The following is a 20020-nucleotide window of genomic DNA, read 5'->3' on the forward strand; positions in this document are numbered from 1 at the left end:
AGTTTTAGGGAGGAAAACCTTTCAAAACAACTTAAATAACTTAAACAACTTAAAAATGGAATAAAGGTTTCTGATAAACCTTCTTCGTGTTCTAGACGGGATTCGAATTCGGGTGGAAACAAAGAACTTCATCGAAACTGAATGAGCTAAGGAGATTCATAAATCACGAATATAATAGAGCCCATTTATACTTTCAAATTTAAAAGAACACTTTGAATGTTTGTAATGTAATAAATTCATTTGCTATTAAGTAATTTGTTGTAGCTTTTCATCTGAGTAAATGTAGTTCTTTCTTTCTTTCTAACTTAATTTTAGAACCCTATGCAGTATAGATTTCATTGCCATAACTAGACATATAAGACGTTTAACGTATTATTTATCCAACAGAATTTTTTAAGAAAAAAGGACACGGAGTACGAATGAACTACAATGAATTCTTTAAAAGGTGTCCCTTTGACATTCTTCATCATTATTGTAATAATAATCCATCATTCAACTGGGCAAATTCCTGTTCCCTTCCTAATGAAGAAACTATCATATGCAATCAATCACTTTGGTATTCATCTCTACCGTTCGTTGAAAGTGCCAGAAACAGATGGCGTGGCCTTTAGTCCTGTAACCATAGCAACTTCTCTAGCTATGTTATTAGGAGGCGCTAATGGAAGAACCGCTCACAATCTTCACCAGGCTCTCTATCTTTGGGGTTTGCAACCAAACGACGTCCATCTTGCCTTCAGGAATCTGTTATTGCATCTCAGAACTAACTTGGGAGCCGATATCTGTTCCGATAACATGAACGATAGAATTTTCCGGCAAGAAACTAGTCCAAACTATCAACTAGTATTGTGCAACAGCATGTATATGCAGAGAGATGTCGGCGCACAATATTCGTACCAAAGTTTTATACAATATTTCTACAATGCAAGTATTAATGCTCTGGACTTTGGGATGCACAGAGAAGAGAGTAGGCAACACATCAATGCAATCATTGATAGAAACACTAGAGGTAAGATTAAAAATATCCTTCCACAGATTCCTTCTAGAACAGTTAGTCTACTCCCACTTAATGCTCTTGCCTTAGATGGGCAAGTGGATCCTGTTGTATCTACAAGTCGTTCAAGAATGCATACAGACTACAGTGGACCACTTGCAAGCTATAACGATCGTTTTCAGGAATACGACCGACCTCCAATTTATCCTTATGAACGACCTGTTCCTGATCCTACACATGGAAGAAAACCAGACTTTCGTTATGGTCGTTATGATTATCTGAGTTGTTCAGCCCTTGAGGTACCTCTGCGAGGCGAAAAGCTATCTCTGGTGCTTCTACTCCCTACAGACAACAGTGACCTTATACTAATTGAAAACAAGCTCAATGCCCAACATTTTGATGACATTTTGAACACAATGAGATCTCGGCAGATCATACTAGAGGTAAGAATTTCTTTACTTTTTCTTCTTTTTTTTCTCTTCAATTTCTGTTCTTAAAGTTCCTTAAAAAAAATCTGTAAACTGAATTTCCCTTGCCACTTTCAGCATAATCTATATCTGGTTGGTTAATGTTAATTTGTACATTAATAGTCAGATAAATCTATATAATATAATATAATATAATATAATATAATATAATATAATATAATATAATATAATAAAAAATGTCGGAATAATGCGTTCCGTGAAATAATTTTCATCCCAAAAGATTAGAAAACCATGGAAATGGTTTCGGCATCAGAAATAGTTGCTTTAAAAATTTAGTAATGCAGATTATTTGTTTTAAGAAACGCTACCATCGGATATTAATGGAGATATTTGCTCTATTGTAAAGGTAAGCCAGAATTAATTCTCAAAAAAATAAAATAAATAAAAATAATAAAAAAATAATAATAAATAAACGGCCGTTCGATGTAACAGCAATCGAAATCCAAACGGTTAGAAATCAATTTGTTTAAAAATGTCAGCTATTCACCTTGTAGTTCATATTTAAACTGAAGCTAGAACAACAGAATTTTGCAGAGCAAGTAAATACTTTTGAATCCACAATAACCATGAAGATTTAATATCCAAACTTGGGTTCATTAATGTGCAGAAGTGCAGAGCAAGTCTTGTATTAACATAAATTACAAGTAAGAATTGTGACTTTTATTAAAAAAAATAACTAAAAAATCACGTCACTGCTGAAATACTTGATATGCAATATAAATAAATTGAATATAAAAATACTTTATATTCTAATATAAAAATAAGTTTTAGAGATATATTAAGACAGTATTATATCGCAATTATGCAAGTAGATAGTTTGATTTAATAGTAACGGTTGCTCATTAGTGACCTGGTTGGTAGAATGGTTAGTATATCCGCTCTCCATCGAATAGGAATGGAATTGAATCCTAATATCGAGCGTGTTTGGAAATACCGTTGGGAAGTAGATCACTTTTAAAAAATATCCATGTTTGGTCTGTATAGGAGGATCTCCGATTATCCGATTCTTATTCTTCCAACGATAATAATGCAGTAAGCTCACAGCCTTTCATGGTGTAATAATTACGTAAATAAAAAAAGAAGAATCAATCACTGTTGATTCAGATATCTTTCACAAAACAATATTCAAGCAAGTGATAGGAACAATGACACACAAATTTTGTATATATATATATATATATATATATATATATATATATATATATATATATATATATATATATATATACATATATATATAATATAATATAATATAATATAATATAATATAATATTAATATCATAAATGAACATTAAGAATTAAGCTTATCATGACTGTGTAGGTAGATACTGGTGATATACATTTGTGTAATCAAATCTGTCAAAAGCTTTATTATCAGTGAAAGTTGTGTAGATAATCAAGTATAATTCTTTTTAAAACGCCTTTTAAAATAATCTGTCAAATTGCTTGTATAAAAGAGCATGATGGAGGTGCAGCAGTAAGTTGTTATGTAGCAAAAACTGCATAAAAATAGAAAAGATCCCCCCCTCCCAAGGATACACACACTTTTCTGGTAGTGCTGCATACTATTCTTCTAATCTACTTTCACACAAGCAGTCCTATGATGGCCTATAATAGCCATCATAAGATGGCTATTATTATTATTACACATTTTATTCATCATAGAATAGATAAAATGTGTAGTAAGGTGTCGTCGTTTGTTGAATCAAATCTCTGAACGTGCTCTTTTTGGACTTTCTTGAGCATACAGTGAAATCCTTAAGCAGAAATACGGATTAAAAGATCTTTCCTAAATGGCTCACATCCTGCAACTATTAAATAATTACATCAATCTGCCTTTTAAAGTTGCCCTGAAATAATATTATATGAAATGGATGAATGCAGTAGAGCAAATCAGACAAATTCGTTTGTCTAACCGATTGAGTGCATTTTGTAAGTATTGTTGGATAAAAATAAAATAAAGCTGGAAGAAACGTGGACATATAAGCTTGGAGGTACTGAGGACAACTCTTTACAGTAATCATCCCGATGATGTGAGCTCAGCTGACAACAACGAAAGCAGCGGAGAGGAGTTATGCGAGTAGAATTATTTGTTTCACGAGTATGCATAATTTCATGCTTGGTTGAAAGAAGGGTAGAATATCACGTTAGGATTTCAGTATTATGATGGATTACATTTCTACTCGATATGTATGATTTCATGTTTCAATAAAATTACATTTAAAAAAAAAAAATCTGTATAAATCTGAACATCTCCAAATTTAACTTTATTTTCCCTATAAATTGTAATGGCTCGGCTGGTCATTTACCCACGTGTAAAACACAATTTAGTATTTTAGCTCGTACTAAACACGGAATCCACAACCAGATCGTGGGTCCTAACTGAGAATCAGACGTCGAAAAAACTCGTCTTCCCACACCCTTGATAAGTGTATTGACGCCTTTTTTAAAATAAATTTTATGACTTTAATTTCATTTCAGCTGAAAGATCATTTCGTATGATAATGATCAGATCATATTATGAATATCACTAACTGTCAATATCAATCTATCCAAACTATAGCCCACAAGCTCTACATGATGAATACAACAGCAGAACCTATTTTTGAAACACCGAAATCCAAGATTGAGGGGATCCCCCCGCTCAATCTTGGATTTCGTTTTTTTTTAATAATATGTAACAGTTCAGTAACGAAGTGCAGAGAGTTTCATGAATTTTGTTAACGTTCTTATGTTAAGCAACGATCTTTTGATAAGCAACTCTTCAATCAATTTTGTATTTCTATGCATGTACATCAGCGAGTTTGCATTTCAGAAGAGCAGAATATCACAAATTATTTATTAAGGGAGAAAAGGAAACAAAATTTGGAGCGGACATCTTAAAAATCCTTTAAAAACTTCTGCAATAAGCATTCAGCCAAATTTTGAAATATCGTGTTCACAAAAGGCAGGCTGTGATTCACTTAAATTCACTATTTTTTCTTTTAATTTTATTTTTATGATTGTAAGAATACACTCATGTTCATAGAAACCGAATCACCTTACATACTCGTAAATATAGTTTTTAGTAGTTAAATGGTTATTTTCATTGGTTTATGATTAGATATTTCGTTGTATTACATCATCTATCATGTAATAGTTGTTGCTATTGCGTTAGAATTTTTATGCTATAAATAGACAACAAGAGCTGTTTCGCATTTTGTGCCGAGATCGCTATGGCTAGTTACATGTTAGTTAATTAGTTAATTAACACCTCGCAGAAAAGGTGTGATTCAAGCTTTGAATAGAGAAGGCTGTTTCATCTTGCGAAATAACTAAAAGAGTGCCTTGTAGTCAATCTACTGTGGTACGGCTGCTCTCTCGAAAGTGAAGGAAACCGGATCTGCTGAAAGGAAGAAAGCCACTTACACCATGCTAAGATCGAGTCCTGAAGCGACTCTGCCTCAAAAATCACCGCCGTCCTGGAAACTGAAACGGGACTGGAAAGAACAAACGAGAGTTGTGGAAAGCTCCGTAACTGTCAGAAGAAGACTCATTCGACAGGAAATGATAGCCAGGCGCTCTAAAAAAAAACCTTATTAACAGAGAGAGAGAGAGAGAGATTGGCTCGGTTGAATTGGTGCAATGAGCATGACAAATGGATCCCTAATCAGTGGAAAGAGTAATTTTTTTTTTTCTGACGAAAAAAAGTTTAACCTGCAGAGCGCAGACATTCGAAGACGGTCGGGGAGGGGAAATTCAACCTTGACTGTCTGGCGTCAAGAGTCAAATTCTCAGCCACTCTCAGTCAAATGATCTGGGGCTGAATATCGCATCATGGTGTTGGTCACTTGCATTTCACGAACTGTTCAGTGAATGCGCAAGTGTAAAAGAAAATTTTAGAATTGCTGCCTACCATCGGAGAACACTTTACTGTAACGACGAATTGCATCTTTCAGAATGACTCTTCCCCTTGTCATAGGGCAAAAAGTGTAAATAATTATTATATTATAACCCTAAAATGTACTATATGAATTTAGAGTTTAGAACTAAAAAAAGCTTTAGTTTTTGTTGCGGGTTAATAAGTGGCTCAATGAATACTTGATGCAGCGACTCTTATAGCCAGGAAACAGCCTAGATCTCAATTCCATTGAGAATTTGTGTACCAAATAGAGACTAAAATACACAAGAAGCCGAAAGCATTTCGGGATCTCCAAGAAGCATTATAAGGGTATGGAATCATGAATTGACAATTGCATCCATCAGAAAATTGATTTTGTCAATGCCAAGTTGTAATAAAGGCAAGAGGAGGACCCACAAAGTACTAAACACCAAAAAGTACATTTTCAGCTTTGAATGTTAGTAAAACTATGTACTTAAGCTAAATTTTGATATTGTCATTTGTTTCTCCAGTGAAAATATCACTGTCTACTCCATTTTGAAATATTTGAAAATTTGTAAAATTTTTTGTCATTTCTTAATTATGTTGCATCTTGTATTAAAAAGAGCCAAATCTAAGTAAAAAAAAAAAAAAGAAAGAAAAATGTTATATTTTCTTCTTCATTATTTCTAACAATTATTTTATCCCTTTTCAAATAGGCATTTAAATTTAATTACTAAATAAACATTGTTATAGCAGGTGATGCGGTTTCTATGAACATGAGTGTATTTATCTCTTGTAACACGTAAAGGATAATTATCGGATTGAAAAACTGTCCCATGATTTACACATGCCGGCCACTGAATTGAAAACTTTTATGCAGATGTCCATAATCGTCACTTACGCATCATATATGCAAAATACTTGGCCATGTGCATAACCACGTGTTCTAGGTGACTATTTAAGAATACCTGCTGATCAGTAACCATCAATGATGTTGATCACAATGGGGAAAACAAAGGATCTTTCGGAGTTCGATAAACGGCTTTTTGTGGAATGTCCATCTAGTTGGAGCCACGATTTTGAAAACAGCGGAGATGACTGCTTTCTCAAAAGATGGGATATCCCAGTTTTAATCAGTGGGAAAATAATCATTATTGCTTGTCAAAGTGGCATAACTGTGGTCCTGAATCCGTCAGAAACGAGATCGCCACCGTCTGAGACAGCTTATATATGGACAAACAAAAATTCTTGTGTGCAGCAATTGACCGAAGCATTTAATGAAGGCTGTTCCCGACACATATCACACTGAACTATACACAGGGAATTGAAGAGGATCGGAATTGGCATTCACATACCTATACGGAATCCACTGATTTCTGCAAAGAACCATATATTTTGTCTACAGGTGGTGTCAGAAACAACGTGAATGAACACGAAAGATCGGAAAAACTCATGTGGTCCGATGAGTCATGGTATGCCTTGTTCTGTACCAAAGAGAGGCAGAAAGTTTGGCGCAAGCCCCATGAAACAAGAACCCAGCTTGCCTCGAAAACACAATTCAAGGTTCTGGAAGTTATGTCATGGTGTCTGGCATGTTCTGTAGGTACAGAATAGGTTATTATTATTATTATTACTATTATTACGGGCAACTCCAGGGAGTCATTAGACTCATCGAGGGAGGCCCCAAATCATATTCATCACAACTATTTGACATTCATACAGTATCTATCATACCTCACCTTAAACTCATTCACTGTCACAGCATCCACTACAGACTCAGGGAGCGCATTCCACTCATTCACTACTCTAAAAGTAAAGAACCCAGCTCTAACACCTTTACTAACCACACTTTTGCCCAGTTTCCATGGATGTCCCCTAGTCCACCCACAACCAGCCCTGTTCTCAAAAATATCTTCTGAATTAATTTTATAGAAACCCTTCAGTAATTTGAATGTCTCAATCATATCTCCCCTCCTCCGCCTATCAACCAATTTTTGCAACCCACAAATCCTCAACCTGTTCTCATACGGTTCATTCCACAGACCTGCTATCATCTTGGTCACTCGCCTCTGGATCCTCTCCACCTCCTCCCCATCAAGAAGAAACCTAGGTGACCAAATCTGAGCACAGTAGTCTAGATGGGGTCTTATCAAGGCTCGATACAGAGGAACAATAACCTGCTTGTCAACGTATTCTTCAGCAACCAAGTGATTTGATGAGCTGTTTTGGTCACTTTTGCAATGTGTCCCCTAAATTTCAATTCCTTATCTACCAACACTCCTAAATCTCGTGCCTCATCAATTTCCTGGAGCAGGGTTCCACCAATGCAGTAAACTGCCACCAATCTTTTCACTCCAAAATGCATAACCTTACATTTTGCCACATTAAACTGACATCCATTCTCCTTAGCCCAGACCTCCAATCTATCCAAATCATCCTGCAAAATTTTGACGTCATCTGCATTCACTATTGCCCTACCCAACTTCGCATCATCTGCAAACAAATGAACTGTTCCTCTCAGATCATTTCCTATATCATTTATGAACAAATTAAACAGCAGTGGTCCAAGAACAGATCCTTGTGGCACACCACTAGTCACAGGCCGTCTTGTGGACTCTACTCCCGAGTAAACCACTCTCTGATATCTCTCCGTCAACCACCCTCCTATCCATCTCACCAACCCTATGTCCATTCCCATATGCTGCAATTTACTGATTAGAATTCCATGTGGAATCCTGTCAAAGGCCTTGGCAAGGGCCAGTAGAATCACCGTAAACCCATTACCCTTATCCAGTTCAGCCGTCACTGTGTTATAATACGTGAGCAAGTTACTGAGGCATGACCTACCCTTCACAAAACCATGCTGTCCCCGATACAGTATCCCATTTTCTTCTATCCAATCTTGTATTTTCCTCTTGACTATTTTCTCTAAGACCTTGACAATGATTCCTGATATGCTAATCGGTCGGTAATTTACAACAGCAGTCTTGGAACCACCTTTATGCAGTGGAACTATTTTCCCCTCTTTCCACCCGCTCGGGACTAACCTAGACCCGAGACTCAAATTAAACAAAATGGTCAAGGGTACTGACAATTCTTTAGCTGCTTCTCGTACAACACGAGCTGGTATGCCATCCAATCCCACAGATGTATTGACATTGAGGTTATGCAATAGACTACTCACCTCCACTTCATTAACCACAATTCCCGTATAATCTACTGGTTTATTCGTTTCTGCAATGTCACCACCTGGATGATATACTTTTGCAAAGTGCTCACTCAGTAACTCAACTGATTCAGTTACCTCCCTACCATCGGCATTCTTTAAAATCAATCTGCCATGTACATTTTTCCTTTTACTTGCTACATATCTAAAAAACTGTTTAGGATTCTCTTTAGCCTGCATGGCCAATGTTCTTTCGTAATCCTTTTTTGCTTTTCTTACCACACTCGTCACCCTTCTGGCCTGCGCTTTATACCGTTCATGTGCCTGCCGGTCACCCTTCTCCTTAGGTTCGCTGATATTGCTGGAATATTGGGTATCTCCTCCAAGGCATATCTGAACATTGTCACTGATCAAGCCCTGATACACTTTGGCAGAAGTTTTGACCCCTTTCTAGCAAAAATACAACTTGGATACCTCTTATGTCATCTTCTACCAAACCATCGCTAACACAGGGTGATGACCTCTCTGAATCCTGGGTGCTATGCCACGTGGTGTGCGACGATCCAGGCATATACCCAATCGTTTTGGCGGTTAAAAAACCACTATTCGTCAGCCAACATGTTGATTGCTGAGTTCCGTGCATCAACTGAAAAATGAATCTGCCCAAAATTCTTCAATAGTGAAAATCTCATCTGTGAAGAGAATATCCCTATATCTGTTGTTTCACATACCACCAGAAAAGTGCCTTTGATTTCATCACCCTCTGCTGCATAAGAACGATGATAGACTTGCTCATCGTCACTCTTATGCAGACTGACCTAGTACACATGACATCGTTATCTGCTAAATGTTCATCTGTTGTGACATCACTTTCTGCGTTCTCACAGGATTACGATTAAGTACCCTCACAATCCTTACAAGCTGTTGTATGCTAATGCAGCGTGGTTGATGTGTTTTTTGGTAGTTAGATCCTTCTTCTGTATCTTTATAACAGTTAATATTCTGACACATTCTACTGATCCCAAGTGGTTTTAGCATGTTAAAATAATAGGTGGCTGCAGTCTAACCTTTTGAAGTGCTATTACAAGTACACGGTTCTCATTAATCTCTCCATTGCATGTTAACTGTACAGCTAGATAACTCTCTCTCTCTACTAACTAATAAATATGCAAGCATTGGCTATGCACAGTATCATTAAAGGAACCGAGCTCGCACAATTCTGTGAGTAGAAAGGGGGTGTTCGGAAGTTGTAACCATATTTATGGCAAAAGTGTGTATATGCAGTGTATGTGTGTGTGTATATATATATATATATGTAGAAAGTTTTTTTACCTTGAGTATAATATACCCAAGGTAAAGATAACGATACTAAGCTATTTTATATGTATATAAATATAAACTTGGCTTTAATCCATTTCCCAAGTAAGCAAACAGACAAGTCAGTCAAGTTTGTGCCTGCAAGTAATGCAAGTCTGGGCAACTCCGCATGTAGTGCAAGTCTTAGGCAACTCATGGTAAAGGTGGAATAAGCTCTGATCGGTGTTCTTAGTATTTACCTTTAATGGAAAGCACATCTCCTTGAGGAGATGCATGATGCTATGCATTAAAGGCAAGGGGGGCCACTACCCAGACTGGTTTCAACCTTTATTGAGGTCTCATCAGTGGGAGCCCACTGATGAGATGTCTCTCCACATAGCTTTCCTGTGAGCACTATACATTAACTCCTTAACTATGTCCTTAGGAAATTTGTAACTTGGCCAAAATCGTATTGCAATTTAATTTGTACTAAATTTCTAACACATTTTTTGTGAAATATAATTTATTAGTATGCTATCAATAAATTTATGTCCACATTATGCTGTTGTGTTGTGTAATGTCATGAACATTTTTTTCATATATATATATACAGATAAAAATATAATTCGTCCTTAGCTTTTGGACATCAATGTATATTGTGTTAGGAATCAAAATGGAAAATCCCAGTGTCTCTTCAGATGCCATTTATAATTAATGACAGTTATTACTGAGTCATATCAGTAGCGGTGGAGATTGAACTGTACCCTCAGTCTGCAAAAAGTTAGATAGGGCTAAAACAGCTTCACCCTATGGAAGAGTAGATATAAAAGGAATAAACTGTGTTAGTGGTTGTTTTTTTTTTTTTAGATGCTATTATCCACCACATGACAGTAAAACATGTCAGAGAAACATTGTTTTTATGAATTATCAGTCAAAATACCAAACTATCAAGTACAGACAATGTTATAACAATTTAAAGATTAAATAAAATAATAATATACATATACTCGTATACCCCGACACACAAGAAAGGTCACAAGATTTATAGCAAATCATTGCCATAGCAGAGGGGTAAAGAGAAAGCAATCTGTTGATATTCCTTTTTAAATACAGGAGGTTATAGTCCTTGGGATAATAAAGTCTTAAGGTAAATATAGTCCTGAGGTAGTAATAAAGAACAAAAGTAAATAAATAAAATGAAAGCTGAATGGATTATAGAAGGTTCAGTGAATCAGCAATTCAACTTAAAAGGATGATAGGCAACTGTTGCGTTATTGTAGGTTTAACAGAAATGGAGATGACAGGATGGATGCTATTTCTGCTAATACAATGCCCATGGAAATATCTGTGTAAGAGGGACAATGTGCAAACTGATCCTCTGTGAAACAGCATATGGAGAAAGGGATCATCAGTTAAGTGAAATACCATCCTGCAGACAGCAATATCCCAATCCTTGCTTTGTTTTTCTACTTAAAATTCATTCATGTACATGAGTAAGGTGGGAGAATATGAGTCCAGAGTAGTTAGTAATATAATGATACTCTCCTCCCCCCCCCCTTCAGCTTGTATATGGAAAATATTACTTCTGCATTGATTTAACTTTCATATCTTCTTGGGTCTGATTCCCACTGCTGAGATCTCAAAGGTTGAAACTGGTCTGAGCAGTGACACTTTCCATACTGATTTTGTATTATGGGATACTAAGATAGCTGATGTGAAGTCAACAGCTTCTGTGTATACAAGTAGACTAGTTGTGAAAGTATTTTACCCTTATGCTTACACCTAGGTGTAAGATTAAATCAATAATATAATTTCCTGTCAAGTATAATGTTTATTGCATGCAAGTGGAATTTCACGACTATTGTTTAGATTACTTGGAGATGTAAATGGTAGGCATGACCTACCCGACAATTATCAGATCTTTAACCATCATACTTCCTTCTCTTCACAGTCATAATGGAAAATAAGTTGTAGAATTTTGAATATGTGATAATTCAATGGTACGATGCCTGATAAATATTGAAATTACTAGATGATCAATATGGTCAAAATCCATTACTGCAAATAACATTGTAATAAGCACCTATTTCTCATGTCAGGTAATGTGACAGCTCAAAGAAATGATATTATGAATTCCACATTTTCTTCAAACCAAGTATCGCAATTTAAAAAGCATGGAAATGAAATGCCTTTGGAAGATGACAAGTCCTAGAGATTAATGAAAAATATAAATCTGATTAAAACATCATCGAGTTATTTTAAAAAATGAGAGTGGGAATGACATTACTAGTGCAATGAGCTGGAGATTTAGTATGTAAACTTTGGATTAGGGTTGTTCAGAATTGATGATGAAGCCAAAGATATATTGGATATGGATATTTTAAGCTAAAGTGTTTTTTAGTGATTGCATATGCTCTGAAACAGATTCATTTTGTAAGTATAAACATAGCCACAAGTAGGAAAGGCAGGGCTGTACTTATGCATAGGTGCACGAGGCTGTAGCTGGGAACCCTGAAAAATTAGAACCAATTTAAGGATCCCAAACAATGAGGAGGGGGGCCCTTGGAGCACATTAGTGGCTCACGAAAAGTATAAATATGCCCTGAAGAAAGGAAAACCTTTGACATGAGATCAGCTCACTTAGTACCAGTTGTAAACACTTATAACTTGCAACTGCATTATCCAACATTTTCTCTCTTTGGTTGTAAAAAGGAGTCAATTCTGTCTCAGATACAAAGAACTTTTATAAGTTCTTTACTAACGATGAGTTAATCAATCTCATATAGAGAAAAGTTTGCTCCACTCAAAAACTCAGTTCCCCCCCCCCTCGTCTGCAAAACAAGCAAAGCAATCAAAGAACACTTAATAGACATAATGCACTGGTCTAATAGCCTTAGTTGCTTTGGTCTTAATTCTAACCAATCCATTACTTTTCCATTTTATTGAAAATTTTAATGAATTAATACAAAAAGCAAAATCAAAAACTATTTTAATTTGCCTAATTATAATAAACATAAGATGCAACTTTTTTTTTTTATTTGAAGGTTTTTAACTAACAATATTTAAAAAATTACAGATGCCAAATATATCTTTAGAAGACAGCCCAAAAAATCTTACTAATGCCTTGATTCGAGGTGGTTTAGCCAATCTTTTTACACCTGGAACAGCTGAACTTTATGGGATTAGTGATTACCGATGGCTGCATGTTACAGATATCATTCACAAAGTAAGCATCAACATTCAAACTGCTAATAATGTCAATTTGACTCCATCAAATAGCGGTGAAACAATTCATCTCACAGTAGATAAACCAAGTTTGTTTTTCATCATTGATAATCCCACTGGACTTACAATAGCCATGGGAAAAATTGTTCCCCGACAAGTAATATAGTGCTCATAAATGCCTGCTTATATTTGTATATGTATGTTTTTTGAAAAGTACACTGCTGTGATTACACTAAATGTGCACTGCTATGTAAATTCTTGTTAGAGAAAACAAATAAAGCCAGTGATAAAGAATTTTTGAATCACTATATATTTTGCACTAAGAAAATTTTTCATGCAAGCATTATTCAACCTTTAAATAATTAAGAGCATGGGATATTAAGTATACTATCACTTACACAAACAAAATATAAATAAGTTATATTCAGTTTTGCTCAATTATGTTTCTGATATTGTCCATTTGTGATTACAGGAACATAACTATAACTATAAAGGAATAATTAACTGTAATTTGGATTTTTATTTTGTTTTATTTTTTTTAATCAACCCAGTATGAGAGGTTAGAAAGCTTATAAAACAAAAGAGCTACATACAGGTAAGTGGTCTAGAAAAAGGAATGTGTAGATGTGTTTCTTGAAAAGCTGGAGGTGATAGTCCTTGGGGAAAAGAATATGTGGAAGATAGGTCTAAAGAAGAGACACAGATGGGAAGTTGGTTCGCTAAGTTTTAAGCTCAGTCATGTAAGGACATTGAGGGCCATGCAACAGCTGCTAATACATTTATTTACTCAACTCTAAGCATGTAGAGTAAAGTGGGGATAAAAAAGGCAGCCAGTTCGGTGGAGCAGCATGAAAATACTTGGAGAAATGGCATAAGCAGAAATTTAGTAAATCCAGGAATAATCAATGAACAAACTGAAAAAAAAGGGAAAAAAAGTAATATATGAGGTACTTTTGCAGATCAAGTATTCGTTCAAAATTAATCATTCAAAATCTTCAATAAGTTTATTATTTATAATAATAATGTCCTATATATAACATATCTTTAAACAAAACTAAAACAGCAGATTTCTGGAGTAAATATTTCATATGAACTTAAACAATGATTGAAACTAAAACCTAGAAAAATAAACACATTTTCAATATTTAGGAAGTGATGTAACATTTAATACTGATAGATAATAAATTAGGATTATGTAGATAATATACATATAAGAAGACAATGAAGCATCTATTTTCAAATAATCTGTGACACTCTAAGATGAACAAAATGGCAAAACAAGAAAAAACTAGGGTCATGGCAATACCAACAATATAACAGTTCTGAGTTTATTAACAACATAATTATAATTTATTAGCTAAAATGAAATTGCTTAAAGCAATTGAAGGAGAACATGTAAGAGTGGATAAAATAGAAAATGATGAAATAAATTAAAATTACAAATAAGCCAAATAAAAGAAAAAGAATTGGAGAGAATCATTTCTTGATCTTTCTTGTTGCTCTGTGTCATGTTTTGTTTTCTCAATTATATCATGAGCTTTCACAAAAAAACAACAAACTGAAAAGCCTCCCAAAGCCATGTAGCATTAAGGCTGTAACACTAGAAATTTGTTAAATTAAACTATTCCTTTATTCCCTACAAGTTTGTTACAATGAGAGTTGACTGGATTGGATAGACTTTTTCTCCCACATATTGCTAACAATATACAAATAAAACCATATGATTAAAATCTAGAAAAGCAATGCAGATATATTTGTGTATATATATATTATCGCCAATGCATCATCAAATTCCTAATTTAAAGGGCATACAGAACAATGTGGTAGTATCACATGATTAATTTACATGGAGGGGATGCTTAATGATCAGAGCAAGATAACTGAGAAGAGAGACCTTCACCTAGCCTGTAAGGAATGCAGGAAATCAACCTCTTACTCTTATTAGGTAATGTAGACCAATAATACATTAGTACTGGGGTGGGCTGAGGATTTTCTTATCTTATTTTTTTTATTTACTTTTTTGAATATTTATTTATTTTTTAGCACTAGAATTATAATGAACATTAGAAATGAACTAACAATTGTACGTTAATTATGAATAAGCTCTGTCGAGCTATGTCCAAAAGCAGTCTCGAATCCAGTTAAAAGACAGCATTTGTAATTAAGATATTCAATAATCCTACAACCCTTGCTGTTCTGTGACAAATTCTTCTCATTCAACTAAGTAGATTATATAAATGGGATTGCTAATCATAAAGAATTTTTTAAAGGCAAGAATGGGAGAGAGGAAGTATAAAGTACATATGGTATACTAATAATGGGAATGGATTAAGAATTAGATAAGCTAAGAACCCTTGCACCAAAAATGAAACATAAATTATGCTATTTAGAGTTTTCTGTGGCAGAGTGAAGAGTATAGCCCATCTTGGCAACTGAAATTGACATATAGGACAAATATAAACAATATTAATTTTTGTGTTTTGAAAACATGATTACAAGATTCAGTTTTGCATACTGATTAATTACTTTATCTCAACATGCTTGATACTGAAGTACTTGTTTCTGCTTGTGCTTTAATAATGAATTTTCTTCTTTTATATGTGAATAAAAGAAAAAATACTGTTTTACAAATATCACATGAGTCCTAGGTCTAAACTGGATATTATGCTTCCAAACTTCATAAAACAATGAAGTAGGAAAGTATAAAAAGGCTTTGAGAATTCTTCCTCTTTCAAGATTTAGGCTGTGATTCTGTTTGGGTTTCTAAAAGATTTTCGTGATTTTCCTTGGCTTTCTTATACCTTTTTTCCCCTTTAGAAGTTTATATTTAACTATTCTGTTTGGTAGTTTTCCATTCATTGATCCCATGTGCACAAAGGCATGTAGAATTACTGATAAACTTGTCTCAAATAATTTGTTTTACCTTTTTTCTCAATCCTCAGCTACATCCAACACATGACACTGATGCACTTTTAAAAGTTCAACTTCTTATGTAAGGTATCAATATTAAAAAAAAAATCATAATGCTATTTAATTTATTGATGTTTGTGATGAAGAATGTATAAAAAGTGTAAGTTGGCTAATGTGCAATTACACATTAACAATGATCATAACATGTTTATTAAAATGCTTCATTTTATGAAAGATTTTAATTTCTGTGATAAGGATTTTTTAAAATTTCTTTCAATGTAGTTTGTGCAAATATATGTTTTGACAAATATTAAATAAATATTAAATATTAATTTTGCAAAATTTGCCATAATGGTGGGATAAACAATCCCTTTCTGATGTATATTCTCAAGAAACATACTAGATATAATTTGTATAAGCAGGATGGCCTACACCTGGATGCGTTTGGAAAAACTAATAACTGATATGAGACCTAACACAGAGTCAGGGAAACTAAACTATAAAGGAAGGAATGATGGGAATATGAGTGCGTAAGAACAATGTTATATAACTGTGTTAATGAAGGGAATGGACTTTATCATGGAAATGTTGATGAGGAGAGAACGATTTCGACTTTGTGTTCATCCAGTTAGGACCTATCAAACATGTGCAAAGATGTCTACATGTATAAGGAACCAGAGAAGAATAGAGATCTGCAAGTTGTCCAACTGTCATGCAGACTGCAGACAAGAGCATACAAAAGAACATGCAGGTAGATTATTATGTCTGCACATGAATAGTAGGAGTATCAGAAACAAAGGGGTAGAGTTTGTTTCTTTGGTCAATATGTTGGGACCTCAGATTATAAGCATTAGTGAGATATCAGAATCAGACATAGTATCGAGTGTCAAGGGTACAGTATTTCTAGGAAGGATAGGAGAGGAGGGACGCACTACTAATGATATCGGATGACTTGAATCCAGTTAGATTTGAGACCTATGATTGTAGTACTACTACTAACAGTATTTCATGTGTGCAGTGAGTTTGAAGCCATCTGGTTCACGGCAGAATCTGACAAGATCACTTATATAGAGGGGTGTTGTTACAGACCTGGTGGATCAGATGCTAGTAATGAAGAAATGCATTACCAAATGGAAAAGATGAGTGCAAAAAGAGTAACAATGGGAGACTTTAATTATCCAAATACTGATAGGGTATCAGTAGAATCTCATGAAGAATGAAAATGAATTTATTGAGCTGTTGTGGGACAACTTCCTCAAGTAGCATGTGACAGAAGGAACTAAAGATCAAAGAGTGTTAGATTTAATTATAGTGTCAGAGGGCATTTCAGTTAAAGATGTAACTATTCTGCTTCCGGTTGATGACAGTGATTATGCAGTACTCACTTTGGCAGTGACTAAGTTTATGAATGTTCCATTCAGAAAAGGTTACAAAGCTGAACTACAAAGCAGGAAATTATGATCAACTGAGTTGTATACTGAGTTCAGTGGAATGGGATCGGTTGCTGGATGGGAAGAACGTTGACAATGCATGGGAATCAACAATACTTAAATATTGAGATATCAGAATGTGTCCTGAGAGTTCAGAGAATTAACAGGGTAGGAGTCAAATGGATGTGTAATCTTATTAAGCAAGAGATTTGGATGTGGAAGGAATACCATGTGCGTGAGGATGATGTTCATTATGAAAATTATAAGCAGCAGGCTAGAATAGTCACAACTGTTGTATGGAAAGCAAAGTCTGAGTAAGAAAAAAAAAAAATGGCTCTAGGTGCTAAAGACAACCCACAAGAGTTCTATCAATATGCTGCAAGTAAAATAAAGAAAGAATATGAAAGAATAACTAAATGCAGATGTTGTGAGGGCAACAGATGTAGAAGAGGTTGTTCAAAACAAAATGGATACTCATTAGTAAATGAGTATCCATTTTGTTAAAAGCTATCAACCTGGTGTATGCAACATTCAGCTCACTGCTACCTCTTCACTGGATGAAGAAACTCAGGTGTAGGACAAGGTATTAGAGATGATGCACAAACTGAATAAGAATTCAGCAATAGGGACTGATGAGGATATCAGCATGTATGTGCTAAAAGAGTGTTCAGGTTATTTCTTTGACCAGGCTATTTAATATGAGTATCAGAACAGGAAAGATTCTGCAGGAATGGAAAGAATATATGATAATTCCATTGCACAAGGGTGATGCAAAGACTGATGTATCTAACTATCAACCAATTAGTATCTTAAGAGCAGTGGTGAAGATTTTGGAAAAATTGATTAGGGCTCCCATTCAGAAATGGGTTGACAGTGAATTTTTACTTTGCAATAAGCAACATGGGTTTACTAATGGAAGGTCATGTTTTAGCAACTTGCTCACATTCTGTAGCAATGTTACCATTGAACCAGACAAGGGAAATGGATACACTATGATACTATTGGATTTTGCTGGCTTTTGACAGAATACAGCATGATAGACTCTTGCATTTTCAATTTATGGAGGGTGAGGAAAGGACAAGAGGGCATCCTTGGAAGCTGAGAATGAATGCTGCTAAGAAAGGGGGGGGGGGCTAGATTTCTCTCATAGGGTGGTGCATGATTGGAATGGATTGCCATTGGATGTTGTGAGTGCAAGCAGTGTGAATGAATTCAAGAATAAGTATGATAGCTGGTGCATGTAATATGTAGCCTCCCTCGATGAGTCCCTGACTCCCTGGAGGTCTCTCTTAATAATAATAGAACATGGAATTTCGTTACAAGTTTCTGATCACCAATTTTCATCCAAAATTGTATGTCAGAACAGAAAACTGATCAAATAAATTATCTTCTAAAGAACTCCAAATTACATTAATTCACCTACACCTTGATCTCCTGGTTTTTTTTCTTGCCATTATTAGTTCAAATACTTGTTTTACTAATCTTTTATTTCCCTCTCTCTGATTAACTCTGCTTACAACTTCCAAGAGGATATTAACAATGTCAATTTATTTTCTGATACTTTCATTTTTAATATAATTCCCACTGATACGATCACATCACCTCCAAATTCCCATATCAGTGATGACCAGTCTTTTAAAAGTTGCTTCATTTCTAACCAACTCTCAGATCTATATACAACTGAGTACAGTCTTGCATATAATACTATTAGTTTGGTGTTTTTAGTTAATTTTTCTTATTCCACATACATTTATTCAACTGGCTCTTCACCATAGAAGTGTTTATTATTTTATCCATCTCCATATTTAATCTACCGTGTTCACTAAAAGTTGTGCCTAATACACACAAAAATTATATTTATTTACCTGTAGACTAGTGGCTACTGTCACCTTCCAAGTAATCTTCTTGTACAACAATGCATTTAGACTATGCTATTGTTCAAAACATTTCTGGGACTTGTCTTCTGGAACATCTTTTATTAGTCACCAGATGTAAGAAATGTCAGAAAATCTGTGTCCTTTCAAGAACTTTTTCAGTTATGTGAACAGCAAAAAGTTGCAAGGGGCTAAGCCTAGCAAATACAGAAGATGGTACATTTTTTTTTTTTTTTAAGTCAGAAACTTAGATACAGCTATTGTTGATGTCACATGCATTTCATGATGGATAATCCAACTGTTTGGCCACAGGTCAGGTCTCTTCTTACAAACTGTTTCACATAAATTTGTCAGCACTTTTAATAACAATGTTGGTTCATCGCTTGTCTTTATTTCATGAATGTGAAGTGAATTATGTTCTTATGATAAAAATAAAATAAAATATTTTTTTTTAAAAAAAATAACATTGTTTTGATTTGTAATTGTGATATTTGTGACATTTTTGGTCTTGGTGAAGATATTTTCCACTGTATGTGTTGAGTTTTGTTTCAGAGTTGTACTGAAAGCACCAAGTTTCATTACCAGTAATAACAATCAAAAATAGCCAACTGAAGAAAGATCATGACAAGCATCGAAGCTGCTTTCGATCTTCACTCAAAATTTGCAGAACCCAACCCTCTTCACAGAAACTTTTCTCATTCCTAAATCATCCATCAAAATCTTCCTCACTGTTTCGCTGTCTAAATTTAATTCTTCTGCCATTAACCATACACTTAA

At 34.7% G+C, this 20020-nt stretch overlaps 1 protein-coding gene across 1 annotated transcript; it reads left to right on the forward strand.

Annotated features, from left to right (window-relative positions):
• The first annotated feature begins 522 nt into the window (after positions 1 to 522).
• On the forward strand, positions 523 to 13195 carry LOC150108613 (iris-like). Its single transcript, XM_090390492.1, has 2 exons — positions 523 to 1434; positions 12881 to 13195. Exons 1-2 carry the CDS (start codon positions 523 to 525, stop codon positions 13193 to 13195), a joined length of 1227 nt encoding a protein of 408 aa, XP_090246618.1.
• Positions 13196 to 20020: the final 6825 nt, after the last annotated feature.

The sequence above is a fragment of the Typopeltis vanoorti genome, chromosome 3 (assembly GCF_054136105.1).
Source record: "Typopeltis vanoorti isolate ZY-2024b chromosome 3, IOZ_Tvanoo_1.0, whole genome shotgun sequence".
Lineage (NCBI taxonomy): Eukaryota > Metazoa > Arthropoda > Arachnida > Uropygi > Thelyphonidae > Typopeltis > Typopeltis vanoorti.

What these genes read in the sequence shown, in the direction of transcription:
- LOC150108613 (XM_090390492.1), top strand. Translation starts at nt 523, where the DNA reads ATGAAGAAACTATCATATGCAATCAATCACTTTGGTATTCATCTCTAC. An exon ending in CTCGGCAGATCATACTAGAG is followed by an intron (nt 1,435 to 12,880) that starts GTAAGAATTTCT and finishes AAAAAATTACAG; the next exon opens with ATGCCAAATATATCTTTAGA.